Source organism: Cetorhinus maximus, chromosome 24, assembly GCF_964194155.1.
Source record: "Cetorhinus maximus chromosome 24, sCetMax3.hap1.1, whole genome shotgun sequence".
NCBI classification, from domain to species: Eukaryota; Metazoa; Chordata; class Chondrichthyes; order Lamniformes; family Cetorhinidae; genus Cetorhinus; species Cetorhinus maximus.
The window spans coordinates 20,930,877-20,945,743 of NC_135902.1; the positions used below are offsets into that span (position 1 = coordinate 20,930,877).

Consider the following 14,867-nt stretch of genomic DNA (forward strand, 5'->3'; position numbering starts at 1 on the left):
TAAAATAAAGGGACAGCCTCTAAAGGAGGTGCAGGGGCAGAGGGACCTCAATGTATATGTACATAGGTCATTGAAGATGGCAGGGCATGTTGAGAGACCAGTTAATAAAGCATATAGTATCTTAGGCTTTATTAATAGGGACATTGAGTACAAAAGTAAGGAGAGTCATGTTGAACTTGTATAAGACACTTGTTAGGCCTCACCTGCAGTCCAGTTCTGGGCGCCATACTTGAGCAAGAATGTGAAAGCATTGGAAAGAGTACAGAGATTCACAAGCATGTCTCCCAGAAAGAAGAACTATAGCCATGAGGATAGATTGGAGAGACTGGCACTATTTTCCTTGGAGAAAAGGCTGAAAGAAGGCTTGATAGAGGTATTCAAGGTCCTAAGGGGTATGGACAGGGTAAATAGTGAGAAACTGTTCCCACTCAGGAGAACATCAAGAACTAAAGGGCACAGGTTCAAAATAATTGGAAAAAGGAGTAAATGTGATGTGAGGAAATAATTTTTCACCCAGAGGGTGGTTGGAGTCTGGAACAAACTTCCTGAAAGGGTGGTGGAGGCAGGTTCGATCAAGGTATTCAAAAGGGAATTGGATTGCTACCTGAAAAGTGAGAATGTGCAAGGTTACAGGGATAAGGCAAGGGAATGGACTAGGTGGAATGCTCTTTCAGAAAGTCAGCAGACTCGATGGGCCGAATGGGCTCCTTCTGTACTGTAAAGATACTGTGATACGGTGCCCAGAACTGCTCACAGTACCCCAAATGTAGCTATCTTGGGGCTTAGTATAAATGAAGCATGATTTCAACTTCTCCATATTCTTTTCCTCTAGATATTTTATTAGCTTTTTTGATTATTTTCTGTACCTGTTCATCGCATCTTAATGATCAGTGCACCTGGGCTCCAAAATCACTTTTTCTAGCTTTAAACTGCTTAGGAAGGACTCCGTTGTACCATTTTTAGAACTGAAGTAGATTATCGCACATATGCTGACACTGAAATTCTTTTTCCGCAGTTCTGCCCATTCACTTAAATCTCTTCCTAACTCTATGTTACAATTTACGCATTCCTATCTGCATCTACACTGCTTACAATGCTGCCTATCTTTGCAACATCAGCAAATTTGGTTAATGTGGCTTTCTATTGCATTATCTTAGCTGTTAATAAATATAATGAATAGTTGAGGTCTCAAAACAGATCCCTGCACACTTCCACTAGTTACATCCTGCCAACTGGAGAACCCATCTTACTCTTTGTCTCCTTTCACTCAGCCCATGTCCTAACCAGATCAATAATTTGTCTTCAATCCCACGAGCTTCAACTTTAGCTAATAGTCTCATATAAGGGATTTTACTACGTGCCATTTGGAAGTCCATGTTAAAAAACATCTATAGATATTCCCTGTCCGCTACTTTAGTCAAAATAAAAAACAGAAAATGCTGGCAGCATCTGGGGAGAGAGAAACAGAGTTAACGTTTCAAATCCCTATGACTCTTTGAATCTTTTGAAAAGGTGACTAAAGTCCAATCAGATTTGTCCAGCACAACCTACCCTTTACAAATCCATTCTGGCTCTCTCTGATCAGCTGGAAATTTAAGGCTTTCCATTCACACTATCTTTAATTACAGACTCTAGTAATTTCCTGACAAGAGTTGTTAAGCTAACTGTTTTAAAATTCCCTGGTTTCCCTCACTTTTTGTAAATTGTGGAGTGACATGTCTAATTTTCCAATCTAAAGAAATAGTATGGGATGGGGTGGGGGTTCTTAGTGCTGACATCCAACTTCTGTGATGTAGCCATTCTATGAAAAGGTTGATATCCAGTGTGCTCAGAGGTTAAATCAGTAATTTCATGCTTCTTGCTTAAAATAACATTATATTACATAATGCCTTTAATATAGTAAAATATCCCAAGGTGCTTCATAAAGTGTAATCAGTTAAAATTGACAGAGCCACATGAGATATTAGAGCAGGTGACCACGTTTGGTCAAAGAGGAAGGTTTTAAAGAATATCTTTTAAGGAAATAGAGGTGGAAAAATTTAGGAAGGGCACCCTCAATGGTGGAGTGATTAACATTGCAGATGCTCAAGAGAAATCAACAGAATTCTGGAAGATTATAGTTAGGACATCTGCAATGTTCTCACCCACTTCCTAAGAGGAAACCCTGGGATGGAATTCTTCTGGTCCGAGGGATTTGTCCCTCTTTATTGCCATTATTTTCTTCTTATTGTTATCTTGCTTATGTTCATTTTGGTGAGTCCTTGTTCCCGATTCAATTATAGTTTCCTTATATGTCTGACATGCTTGCTCTCTTACTCTACTGTAAATATTGACAACTCACACTGTATCCCTTCATCCCCTGTACTTATTGGCCAATTTACACTTTAATAACAGCATGTATTGTGAACTCCCATTATCTTCCCAGGAAAATTTTAGGTCATCCTATCAGCAATATTGAGAAGCTTCTTAGTACAAACACCCAACACAGTGTCTCAGTAATAGTATGGGATGGGGTGGGGGTTCTTAGTGCTGACACCCAACACGACATTGCAGTGACACTAAGGGGAGTAGGGGTTCAGTTTCAGTGTTCACCTTCCTGAATCTGTAACACCACAGATTACAGAACACTTGGGGTGGAATTTTACGGCCCTGTCGCGGCAGGGGCGGTATCAGTATGAATGAAAAATTCACAGGAGCAGTGAGCCTTAACAGTACAACCAGGCAGAACCCATGCCCCTCTGAAACATTTGTTTTAAGATGCTACTGAATGATGAAAGAAAGACTTGTTAAGCTAACTGATCTAAAATTCCCTCTTTTCTATAGCACCTTTCATAATCGCAGGATGTCCTAAATTTCCTTACAGTCATTAAGTATTTCTGAAGTATAGTCACTGCTGTAATGTAGGAAAGATGGCAGATTAGATACAATGATAATTACCAGGTAATCTACTTTAACAATGTTGTTTGAGGGATAAGTATTGGCCAGGATACCCAGGAGAACTCCCCTACTCTTCTTCAAAATAGTATCATGGGATCTTTTATGTTCACCTAAGAGGGCAGGTGACTCCACAGTTTAACATCTCATTCGAAAGACAGGCCCATCTCCTTCTGCCTATGTGATTTTAAAACCACAAATGATGTTATGGTAAACCTGTATAAAACACTGTTTTGGCCTCAACTGGAATACTGTGTCCAATTCTGAGCACCACACTAAGGGAGGGTGCAGAAATGATTCACAAGAATGGCTCCAGGGATGAGGATTACGTGGATAAATTGGAAAAGCCGGGGCTGGAGAAGAGAAGATTGAGAGGAGGCTTAATAGAGGTGTAAAAAAGAGAAGTCTGGACAGGATGGGGGGGGGAAACTGTTCCCATTGGCAGAAGGGTCGAGAAACAGAGGGCACTGATTTAAGGCCATTGGCAAAAGAAGCAATGGCAAATGAGGAAATTTTTTTTAAGGCAGCGAGTGGCTAGGATCTGGAATGCACGGCGTGAGTGTGATGGAAGCAGATTCAATCAAAGCCTTCAACAGAGAATTGGATAATTATCAAAAGATTAAAAAAATTGCAGGGCTACAGGGAAAAGGCAGGCAAATAGGACTAGGCGAATTGCTCTTGCAGAGAGCCATCAAAAATACAGCAGGCCAACTGGCCTCCTTCTGTGATGTAGCCATTCTATGAAAAGGTTGATATCCAGTGTGCTCAGAGGTTAAATCAGTAATTTCATGCTTCTTGCTTAAAATAACATATTATATTACATAATGCCTTTAATATAGTAAAATATCCCAAGGTGCTTCATAAAGTGTAATCAGTTAAAATTGACAGAGCCACATGAGATATTAGAGCAGGTGACCACGTTTGGTCAAAGAGGAAGGTTTTAAAGAATATCTTTTAAGGAAATAGAGGTGGAAAAATTTAGGAAGGGCACCCTCAATGGTGGAGTGATTAACATTGCAGATGCTCAAGAGGCCAAAATTAGAGGAGCACAGAGATCTCAGGGGTTGCTCAGCTGGACAAGATTAAAGTGATAAGGAGGGATGAGGTCATGAGGGTTTTGAACATGTGTGTGAGAAATTTAAAACTGAGGTGTTGTCGGATTAGGAGCCAGTGTAGATCATTGAACACAAGGGTAGTGGGTAATCCAGACAGTACATCTTAAGAAAGCATGGAACACCAACTCATAAGATGGTGTCTGCTATCGAGGTGAGCTTCCAGTGCTCAAAGACCAGGAGCTACCCTTGTGCTCTGACTGTGAAGTGGCTGAGTTCTTAGGTTGGCTGTATTGGACAGAAACACAGCTTTCTCACTGCTGACCTTCCCTCCTCTGCTATACTTGCACAGCCAGCAGCTTCCAATCAGCTGGCACACAAGGGTTGAATTCAAAATATAAATCAATGCATCACATTGTACAACCCCACTCAATTAGTCACTTGACAAGAGAAGTACTGTCATTGGTTTCAGTGTTTGGGGTGGGGGGGAAGAGGAGAACAACACACTCCTGATCTCTCTGTCTCTGGTCTTGTGGATGTGGATTGATGACAGGATTAGGCTCAGCTGCGATACCCTGTAAGTAAATGCAGTCAGGCCAACTAGTGAATAATGACCAATTGTTCCAAAGTGCAGACTTGGGCCCACTCTGGGGGTGGGGGCCACTCCCAGACCTGGGGGACAGCCCCAGTACACTGAGAAACTGCATTCACCCAGTACACAGGAACTTAACACAAATAAGACCTCAGGACAGAGCATCAGTGGAATAATGGATCAGACAAGTGAGGAAGATTATGCTTCCATTTGTAATTTGAAAGCCCTGGGGTGAGTCATGCCCTTTTATGTGTACTAGCATGAGGCAAGACAATACAATATTCCCTTGCGTCATGGAAGCAAGATAGATATTAAATAAAGAGCACCAAGCTCTCTGCTTAAGTGTCTGTGACACAGAACTGCACAATCAGTCCAAACAACAGCTGGGACACAGCAGAGAGAATTTGATTCTACTGCAGCACATTGATACGATTTCAGGGTACAGCAGGAACTGATTCTGATAAACGGAGTGACGGTGGCAGTCCCGCCTGTTGCAGATTGCCTCCCTTTACTTGCCCCTTCTGCTGAAGGCACTGACTCTCACTGGAGCCCATTCCAAGAGGAGACATGGTTACTTTTTCCACACAGCTGGGCCTCGCATTGTGAAGTCTAGATTCTCCAATCAGTCATAATTTAGCACATGAGTTAATGGCATTTGTAGAATTTCTGATCATGTGTCATACAACTATTTGACCTGGCGAGGTATCATATCTGAGCCCCACACAGCCCTTCTCACAGTAATCACTGGACAGGTCAGCAGCAGGAACCCTGGCTAGGGTTGCCAACTCAGCTGGGCACATTCCAGGAGATAAAAGCAAAATACTGCAGATGCTGGAAATCTGAAACAAAAACAAAAATAGCTGGAAAAACTCAGCAGGTCTGACAGATATCAGCAGAAGTGATGTCACAGAATCCCAGCAGCATGGCACAAGCGGGTGAGCCCATTCAGGGAGGGCAACATCCAAAGCTCCGGACACTAGACACCAGGCACTACGCTGACAAACAGCCACCGCGAGTTCTGCTATCCAGCCGGCAGCAACCCTGGCCTGCTCACTCCTGGTGGTTGCATTAACAGACTCGCGCACCGCATCCCTGGGGCCATGGTCTTGCTGATTCCCATGCAAGCTCACACTGAACTCAACTCAGTGCCGGCAGGAAAAAAAGCAGACAGGGTAGCAAGCAGAAACTTCCATGAGCTCAGTACAAGTGCGAGGCCACGACATCATGTGCCATGTCATCATGCTGGCTACGCCTGTGTGGAGTGCTGCCTAGCCTGCCTCTGAAATGCCATTTAGTGAAATGGACTCTGTGACTGCCAGGACGGGAGTCAATCGAATAATGGTAATCCTATCATTTTAAAATCTCCCAGACTGCTTTTAATAGCTGTCAGGGGATTGGAGGCGATTCTGGGAGTCTCCTGGCCATTCTGGGAGGGATGGCAACCTTAACCCTGGCTGGTTTTCCTTTCCTTAGCATTGAACTGCTAAAGCTCCTCAGAGAGTTGTTCTTACCTTAACAAGCGTCAGCTGCTTTATCACTGACCTTCCCTCCATCGTAAGGTCAGGGTTGGGGCAGTTCACTGATGATTGCTCAGTGTTCAGTTCCACTCATAAATCATAGTCATCACAGAAGGAGGCCATTTGGCTCATCGTGTCCATGCTGGCTCTCTGTAGACAGTCTCATTCACCCGTAGCCCAATAAATTTATTTCCCTTAAGTTATCATCTAACTTCCTTTTGTGCTCATTAACATTCTTCACTTCGACCACCATGGTGGGCAGAGAGTTCTAATCGTTACCACTCACTGGGTAAAAAAACCTCTTCCTCTGATGATGAAGCAGTGCATTGCAGTCTACAACAGAAGCTGGATAACATTCAGACTTGGGCTGACAAGTGGCAGATAACAACTATAGCACATAACTAGCATTAAAGCATATAAGATTCTGAAGGGTGGACACTAAGTGGTTGTTTCCTGTAGCTGGGGAATCTAGGACATGGGGGAACAGTCTCAGGATAAAGGGTTGATCATCTAGGACAGAGAGGAGGAGGAATTTCTTCCCTCAGAGGGTTGTGAATCCTTGGAATTCTCTGCCCCAGACGATGGTGGATGCTCCATCATTTAGTATATTCAAGGCTGAGACAGACAGATTTTTGGGGTCTCGGGGAATCAAAGGAAATGGGGAGCAGGTGGGAAAATGGAGTTGAGACACAAGGTCAGTTGAGACAGAAGATCAGCGATGGTCTTACTAAATGGCAGAGCTCCTGCTCTTATTTCTTATGTTCTTAGTGATCATCCTGAATGAAGGAAATCACAACAATCTCCCACTGATCTTAAAGGGAACCACCATCACGGAGACTCCCACCGTTAACTTCCAGGGGTCCGCTTTCATTGAGAAGTTAAGATGGCCCAGTTACATTCAAACTCTGGCTACAAGAGCAAGGGCTGAAACTGGGTGATGTGTGACACGTAGCTCAGCTCCTGACCCCTCAAATCCTATGCACAGCCTAGAAACCATGTAGTGGAATATTCTCCACTTGCCTGAATGGATGCAGCTGCAACAATGTTCCAGCAGTTCAACAATATCCAGGACAAAACTTTGATTGGCACCCTTTATACCAGGCTCATCATGTACCAGTGATGAAGGTAGATTGTAGTTGCACTGTGCACTACCTACAGGATGTAGCACAGCTTCTCACCAAGTTACTACAGCAGCATGCCAACCACCTCCACCCTCCCAAGAACCTCACTACCTGCCTCACCCCCTCCCCCAATCTGATATGGATAATGGCAGCAATGACTTGAACACAATCACCTCCAAATCACACAGCATCCTGACTTCCACAGATATTGATCTCACTTCATTATCATTGCTAGGTTAATGAACCAAAATTCCCAACCAAACACCTGACTATAGCAGTTCAAGGAAAAGGCTCACCACCATCTTTCAAGGTAACTAGGAATGAATGGGCAAGCCTTGCCAGAGATACTTCTATCCCAAGATCAAAATTATAGCAATTGTGATTACTTTGGGATTGATGCAGTGGTTTGGGGAGAGTGTAGGGCAACGAGATTAGTTTGGGATTGATACAGAGCTTTGGGGATAGAGTGGGGCAGTGGGATTGATTCAGGGTTATGCGGAGACAGTGGGATTGATAGAGGATTATGCGGAGAGTGGGATTGATAGAGGGTTATGCGGAGGCAGTGGGATTGATAGAGGGTTATGCAGAGACAGTGGGATTGATACAGGGTTATGCGGAGACAGTGGGATTGATAGAGGGTTATGCGGAGACAGTGGGATTGATAGAGGGTTATGCGGAGACAGTGGGATTGATAGAGGGTTATGCGGAGACAGTGGGATTGATACAGGGTTATGCGGAGACAGTGGGATTGATACAGGGTTATGCGGAGACAGTGGGATTGATACAGGGTTATGCGGAGACAGTGGGATTGATACAGGGTTATGCGGAGACAGTGGGATTGCTCTAACAAAGAGCTGGCATAGGTACAATAGGCCAAATATGTTTCTCTGGGTTGTATAGGTCAATGGTTGATTTGCCATGATTTGTGAAAGTGAAGCTCGGTTTAATTTAAACTCTATACCACAGGATAAAGGAACCACATGAAAGACAAAACCTCAGACAAAAATATTTCTTCTAAAAACTGTTAAGACAGGGTAGAAGGAAATGTTTGTCAATTGGTGGTCCATCACTCTCTCAGATCTCCCCTCTGAACTGTTTCGGTCACAACCTTTCCTGTCTCTCGAATTTATCCAATCGATTGTGGTCATTGCTCCTGGGAATAATCCCCTCTTGTTCCTCAATCTCCAAATATCCCACACACATTTCCTTCCTACAATCTCAAGAGTTGAAATCTTCCACTCGAATTCAGAATGTTATGCCGATGGGTTTAGGTGCAATTGAGCTGGGAAGAGGCTGACGCATGGAGCTGTTGGGCTGAATTCTACATAATTTCCCAGCCCCTAAATGCCACCATTTCTAGATCTTCCCTTCCACTGATGATATACTGGATTTTTATAACCTGAGCTAAGCTTCTTCCCAAACCTATCTAAAAGTGTTAAAATGCTTCCCCAAATATGAGCAGGATTCAATGGTTCTTAAAGTAGAAAATGCTGGAAACATTCAGGAAATCAAGAGAGAGCAAGGAGCAAATAATGCGCCTTCGCAGCCCACTATCAACTTCTTCAGCAAATGCAACAGAGACTGTCATCATGTCAGAGGGTTTCCTGATTGTCGTCAAGTCAGGGAGGGGAGTGGGACTCCTGAGCCACACCAGATGATCCTTAACACAGGATTGACCACTGTGGCGTAAACCATCATCTCACAAGACGGAAGTCTGCCAGAGTTAATAGAGAGCAAATGTTACCTCTTGCGGAGAAGAGCATAACTAGAGGTCATCAATAGAAGACAATCACCGAGATACCCAATAGGAAATGCAGGAGAGAGTTCTTTAGCCAGAGACTGGTGAGAATGTTGAACTCGCTCCAACACAGTGTGGTTGAGGTGAGTGATATTGGTGCATTTGGTAGGACGAGCATTTGAGCGAGAAGGGAATAGATGGTTACAATGGTAGATTTAGTTGGCAAAAGCTGAGAGGAGGCTCAAGTGCAGCATTAACACCAGTATAAACTGATTGAGCCGAATGGCCTGTTTCTGTCTTGTATGTGCTATGAAAAGTTAATGTTTCAGGTCCATGACCTTTGTCTGAGCCCAGTTGAGTTAACAGTTGTTGAGGGATAAAATAGTTGTGATAGAAGTTAAACATTTATGTCTTGAGCTTTAGCTCCCTGCTTTTAATTCTGGCATGGAATAGAAGGGGTTAAATTAAAAGCAGCTTTATTTGAGGTGACAATAATTAACTCCCAATTCACCTTGCTTACTTTCTTTCCCTCTCTAATCTTGTCTCCTCACTAGGGTTTGTTAATGAATACATAATCTCAATAGTTTAACTAATTACCACCAATATCCTTTATTAGCCATTCGGTTTAATCAGGTGAATGTGAGGCTGGTGGGGCCTGTTCATTTCAGTAAAACCTCTGGGGTTAAATTATCACATTCAGGTTACTCCCAGTCAAGGGAGGGGCATTGTAAACATACTCTCTCTACAATGTTCAAAGAAACAAGTCATTCAACAACAACATGTATTTATAAAGTGCATTTAATATAATAAAACATCCCAAAGTGTTCACCCAGAAAAGAAAAATTCATTCAGGTTCCTAACTCTTAGAAAATATTTTACACTAAAGGCTCCTTCTCATCGGTAGAGAGCAGTCATTTTGGGCCTCAGAGTGACAAGGTTCACTCAAACTGACATTGGTTTCTAGGCTGTAGCAGTGTCGTGAACAAGAGAAAACAGAGGTCACATTAGCAATCTCTGTGCTGAGAATTACTAATCAAGGAGCATTTCAGTTTGATGCCTTCATTGTCTTACAGCAAAACAAAATCCCACTCCTTGTCTCTACAGCAAACTGTCTTTGTAAATCCCACTCACCTGCCTGTCCCTTCACCCTCACCTCCAACAACAATGAGGAATTTATGGCCTTCTTTGTCACTAAGATTGGGACCATCCAATCAGTTACCCCTTGCACTGGCTCACCTGGCCAATCTTCCTCCTATGCTCCCCCTGTCCTAGCCCTGAACTTGTGCCTTTCTCTAATTTCTCTCCTAACTCCCGTCATGCCCTCTCCAAGTTCATTGTGTCCATGAGACCCACCTCCTGCTCCATCAAACCTATTCCCACTAAACTGCTGACCAGCCAACTTTCATTCCAGTCCCCATGTTAGCTGAAATTGTTAATAGCTCTCTGTCTCCTCAAGTATTGCCTCTTTCTCTTCTATTATCAACCCTTATCAAAAAACCCACCCTTAACCCCACCATCATTGAAAACTGCCCCAGCTCAAGTCCTTGAACATGCTGTCACCTCAAAATTCCGTGGCCATCTCTCCCAGAACTCTATCTTTGAATCCTTCCAATCAGGACCCCTGCCATGGTATCGGAGTAGCTCTCAAAGTCACAAATGCAACTGTGACAAAGGTCAATGATCCCCCCCTTGTCTTTCTTGACTAGTCTGCAGCCTTTGACATGGTTGACCACACCATCTTCCTCCAATGCTTCTCCACTGCCATCCAGCTGGGTGTGACTGCTCTCACCTAGTTCCATTCTTACCTATCTAATCGTAACCAGAATATCACTTGCAATGGCTTCTCTTCCTGCTCCCGCATGGTTTCCTCTAGTGTGTCCCAAGGATTTATCTTTGGCCATCTCTTATTTCTCATCTACATGCTGCCCTTCAACATTTTCCAAAAACATGTCAGATTGCACGTGTACGCTATGACACTCCATTAGTTCTACCTCACCACCTCTCTCAAACTATCCACTGCCTCTGATTTGCCACATTGCTTGTCCAACATCCAGTACCGGATGAGCAGATATTTCTTCCAAGCAAATATTCAGAAGAACCAAAACAGTGTCTTTGGTTCCTGCCAGAAATTTCATTCCCTATCCAGCCAATCTATGCCCTCACTTGTGTCATTGTCTGAGGCTGAATCAAATCGTTTGCAACCTTGGCATCCCTTATCTGACCCCAAGATTAGCATTTGACCACAAACCCAGTCCATAACCAAGACAGTTTACTTTCATTTCCTTAGAACTATCTGTCTCTATCACTGCCTCCACTTCTCTGCTACTGGAACCCTCATCCAAGATTTTACCTCAAGGTACCTATTGCCATTATCTTTCTGGTAATGCCTCATACCCCAGTGTATAATCAGACCAGAACCCACAACTACCATACCCACCAGTACCATACCCCATAATTACACAATGACAGACCTGTACTGTACCTGTATTATACAGAGACAGCCCTGTACCCACCAGTACTGTACCCCAGTGTCATACAGACCTGGATTCACCAGTACTGTACACACAAGTATCATATCCCAGTGTTGCAGTGACAGATCTGCAGCCAGCAGTGCTGTACCCCAATGTTACGGTGACAGACCTGTACCCACTAGTACTGTACCCATGTTATACAGCAGCAGACCTGTACCTAGTACTGTACCCAAGTGTTATACAGTAGCAGACCTGTATCCAGCAGTACTCCAGTGCTCTGCAGCACAGAAAGCTCTCTCCAGTCATGACCCAAGTTTGGTGGGTCAGGATCTATACTGTGCTGTTGAATGCTTTTCACAATTCAAGTGGCCACAGTGTGAAAATTTTCTGCAGCCATGACTTAAAGTGTTACCCCAGTAACAACGTTGTTCAATACCAATTATTTACACAGTGTGTATGCATATGGACACAGTTTATGTTGTAGCAGCAAACAGACTGCACAACACATCTGAAAGGCTTATAAAACTGGCATTGGCCTACGCTTCACAGGTACACAGCACCCTCCAACAGCTGCTGCATTATCACTAAACTGGGGATTTGACAGGGTTCAAAAGGAACCTGCAATACCACCAATCTGAACACGGACTGCAAAACACAAGCTCAAAACGAGAGAGAGAGAAAAGCAGGCTAATGTTAGAAGAAAGCACACGTCCTAAGACACCTGACAGCCAATGTCATGCTTTTGAAGTTTACCCACTGATGTATTGTTGGAAACGCGGCAGCCAATTTGCACAGCAAGATTCAAACAGCAATGTGACAATAACCTGATCATCTGTTTTTGTGATGTTTGTTCAAGGTTAAGTCTTGTCAAAGACATGGGGAATAACTTCCCTGCTTATCTTTGAATTGTGTCATGGAATCTTTTATCTCCACCTGAGGGGGCAGACTGGGCCTCAGTTTAACATCTGATCTGCAAGATGTATCCACTGACAATGCAGCACTCCCTCAGCACTGCAGTGGACTGCTAGACTCAATTCTGGGAGCTGATATTTCGGAATTGAAACGCAAACCTCAGAGGTTTCTGACTCAGAGATGATAATAGCCCCATTACCGAGGCTAACACTTGCTCTGTTCACTTTGACACACTCTACCAAAACGGTGAAAGGGGAATTGAAGCAGAAATGGAGAAGGGGTATAAGAAGCGGGGATGCCAGTTCCCATGAGGTTGGGGTGACAGGGGGTGGGGGCAGCCATCCATGTTCCTCAATCGAGTGGTAAGTGGGTGTCTTGGGGGAAAATGAAAGGAGTCTCATTCAGTTCCCTATCTGAATACCTGGGGATCAGGGCCATCACCAAATTGTCCAAACACCTTACCCAAGAGGGGGGTGCATAGGCGGGCGAGGGGGGCGCATAGGCGGGCGAGGGGGGCGCATAGGCGGGCGAGGGGGGCGCATAGGCGGGCGAGGGGGGCGCATAGGCGGGCAAAGGGGAGAAATGAGGGGGGATGGGGATTGAAGGGGATGGGGGAATGAAGGGGATGGGGGAATGAAGGGGATGGAAGAGGGGGGAATGAGAATGAGGGGGGGAATGAGGAAAATGGAGGGGAGGGGGAAATGGAGGGGGAGAATATGGGGAGGGGGAAATGGAGGGGGAGAATGAGGGGAGGGGGGAGGGGGAGAATGAGGGGAGGGGGGAGGGGGAGAATGAGGGGAGGGAGGAGGGGGAGAATGAGGGGAGGGAGGAGGGGGAGAATGAGGGGAGGGAGGAGGGGGAGAATGAGGGGAGGGAGGAGGGGGAGAATGAGGGGAGGGAGGAGGGGGAGAATGAGGGGAGGGAGGAGGGGGAGAATGAGGGGAGGGAGGAGGGGGAGAATGAGGGGAGGGAGGAGGGGGAGAATGAGGGGAGGGAGGAGGGGGAGAATGAGGGGAGGGAGGAGGGGGAGAATGAGGGGAGGGAGGAGGGGGAGAATGAGGGGAGGGAGGAGGGGGAGAATGAGGGGAGGGAGGAGGGGGAGAATGAGGGGAGGGAGGAGGGGGAGGATGTTCGGCTCGGGTGTGATGAGCTATGCACCTGGGCCTCCTCCCTCTCTGCCTCCAGCGGCTCCCACGCCCGCGGGCCGGGGCCGGGGCCTCGGGTTCCCAGGTGGAAGCGGCCCCAGGTGACGGGTGCGGGGCCTTTCGCTCTCCCTCCTCCTCCCCCCGGCCTACCTGGGTCTTGGTGGTGAGCTGGATCACCGCCTTCCTGAAGTGCAGCTTAGAGTCGGTGTTCCCCATCCTTCCGCCTCCGTCAGACTAACACCGGGAGCGGGAGGGAGGGAGGACGCGGCCCGCCCACAGCGACTGGGAGGGACAGAGAGAGAGAGAATGTGAGAGAGAGAATGGGGGAGGGAAGGAGAGAGAGAATGGGGAGGGAGAATGGGGGAGGGATAGTAAATGGGGAGGGAGTAGAGGGGAAGACTTGGGGACAGAGAGAAAGAATTGGGAAGAGAGAGAAAATGGACGCGGAGAGAGAATGACTGGGAGAGGGAGAGTGTGAAACTGAGGGAGAGAGAGAGAGAATGAGGGAAAGAGCAAGAGAGAGAGAGAAAGGGAAAATGAGTGGGAGGGAGAAAATGACAATGAGACATGGAGGGGGAGAAAGATGGGGGGAGGGAGAGAGAAAATGAGAGGACAGACAGACTGGGCAGAGAATGAGGGGGAGAGAGAAGGAGTGGGAGAGAGGGAGAATGAGGGTGCGAATGAGGGGGATAGAGTGAGGAGGGGAAAGCAAGGCAGAGTAAATGGGAGAGAGTGAGGGGAAATGAGGGAGTGAGAGTGAGTGGGAATGAGGGAGAGAGAGCGAAGGGAAATGAGGGAGTGAGAGCTCGAGGGGGAATGAGGGAGAGAGAGCGAAGGGAAATGAGGGAGTGAGAGCTCGAGGGGGAATGAGGGGGAGAGTGTGAGAGGGAATGAGGGGAAGAGAGCAAGAGGGAATGAGGGGGGGAAAACAAGAGAAAATGAAGGAAAGAGAAAGGGTGAGAGAGATTGAGGAGGAGAGAGTGAACAGGCTGACAAAGAGGGTGTGAGGGAAACCAAGGCAAAAGAGAGGGTAATCCAAGGGATAGAGAGAAGAAAAACTAAAGGTGGGGGGGGGGGGGGGGGGAAAGAGAGATGGATAGTGCAAGCAGAGGAAGAAAGCAAGAGGTGGGGAAACTGAGAAAGAGTGGAAAGGGGAAATATAGAAACATTAACAGGAGATGAACCATTCAAGCCTGTGCCTGTATTCCTACTCCATCTACCCACCTAGGTTCCATAATCCTCAATACCCTTGCCTAACAAAAATGTAGTAATCTCATTTTTTCCATTGACCCAGCCTCAACAGCTTTTTTAGGGAAGAGAGTTCCAGATTTCCACTACTCTTTGTGTGAAGAAGTGCTTCCTGACATCATCCCTGAATAGTCTTG

The 14,867-nt window shown here is 45.8% G+C and overlaps 1 protein-coding gene across 2 annotated transcripts in view; it reads right to left on the reverse strand.

The window, feature by feature from the left end:
* Nucleotides 1-13,762, reverse strand: part of LOC144699683 (protein HID1) — a 108,564-nt gene extending 94,802 nt beyond the window's left edge. For both annotated transcript variants that reach the window (XM_078570821.1, XM_078570822.1), the window contains exon 1: nt 13,633-13,762. In XM_078570821.1, coding sequence (XP_078426947.1) covers nt 13,633-13,698 — 66 coding nt within the window. In that variant the 5' untranslated portion in view covers nt 13,699-13,762. The remainder of the gene's footprint in view (nt 1-13,632) is intronic.
* Between the last annotated feature and the right edge of the window lie 1,105 nt (nt 13,763-14,867).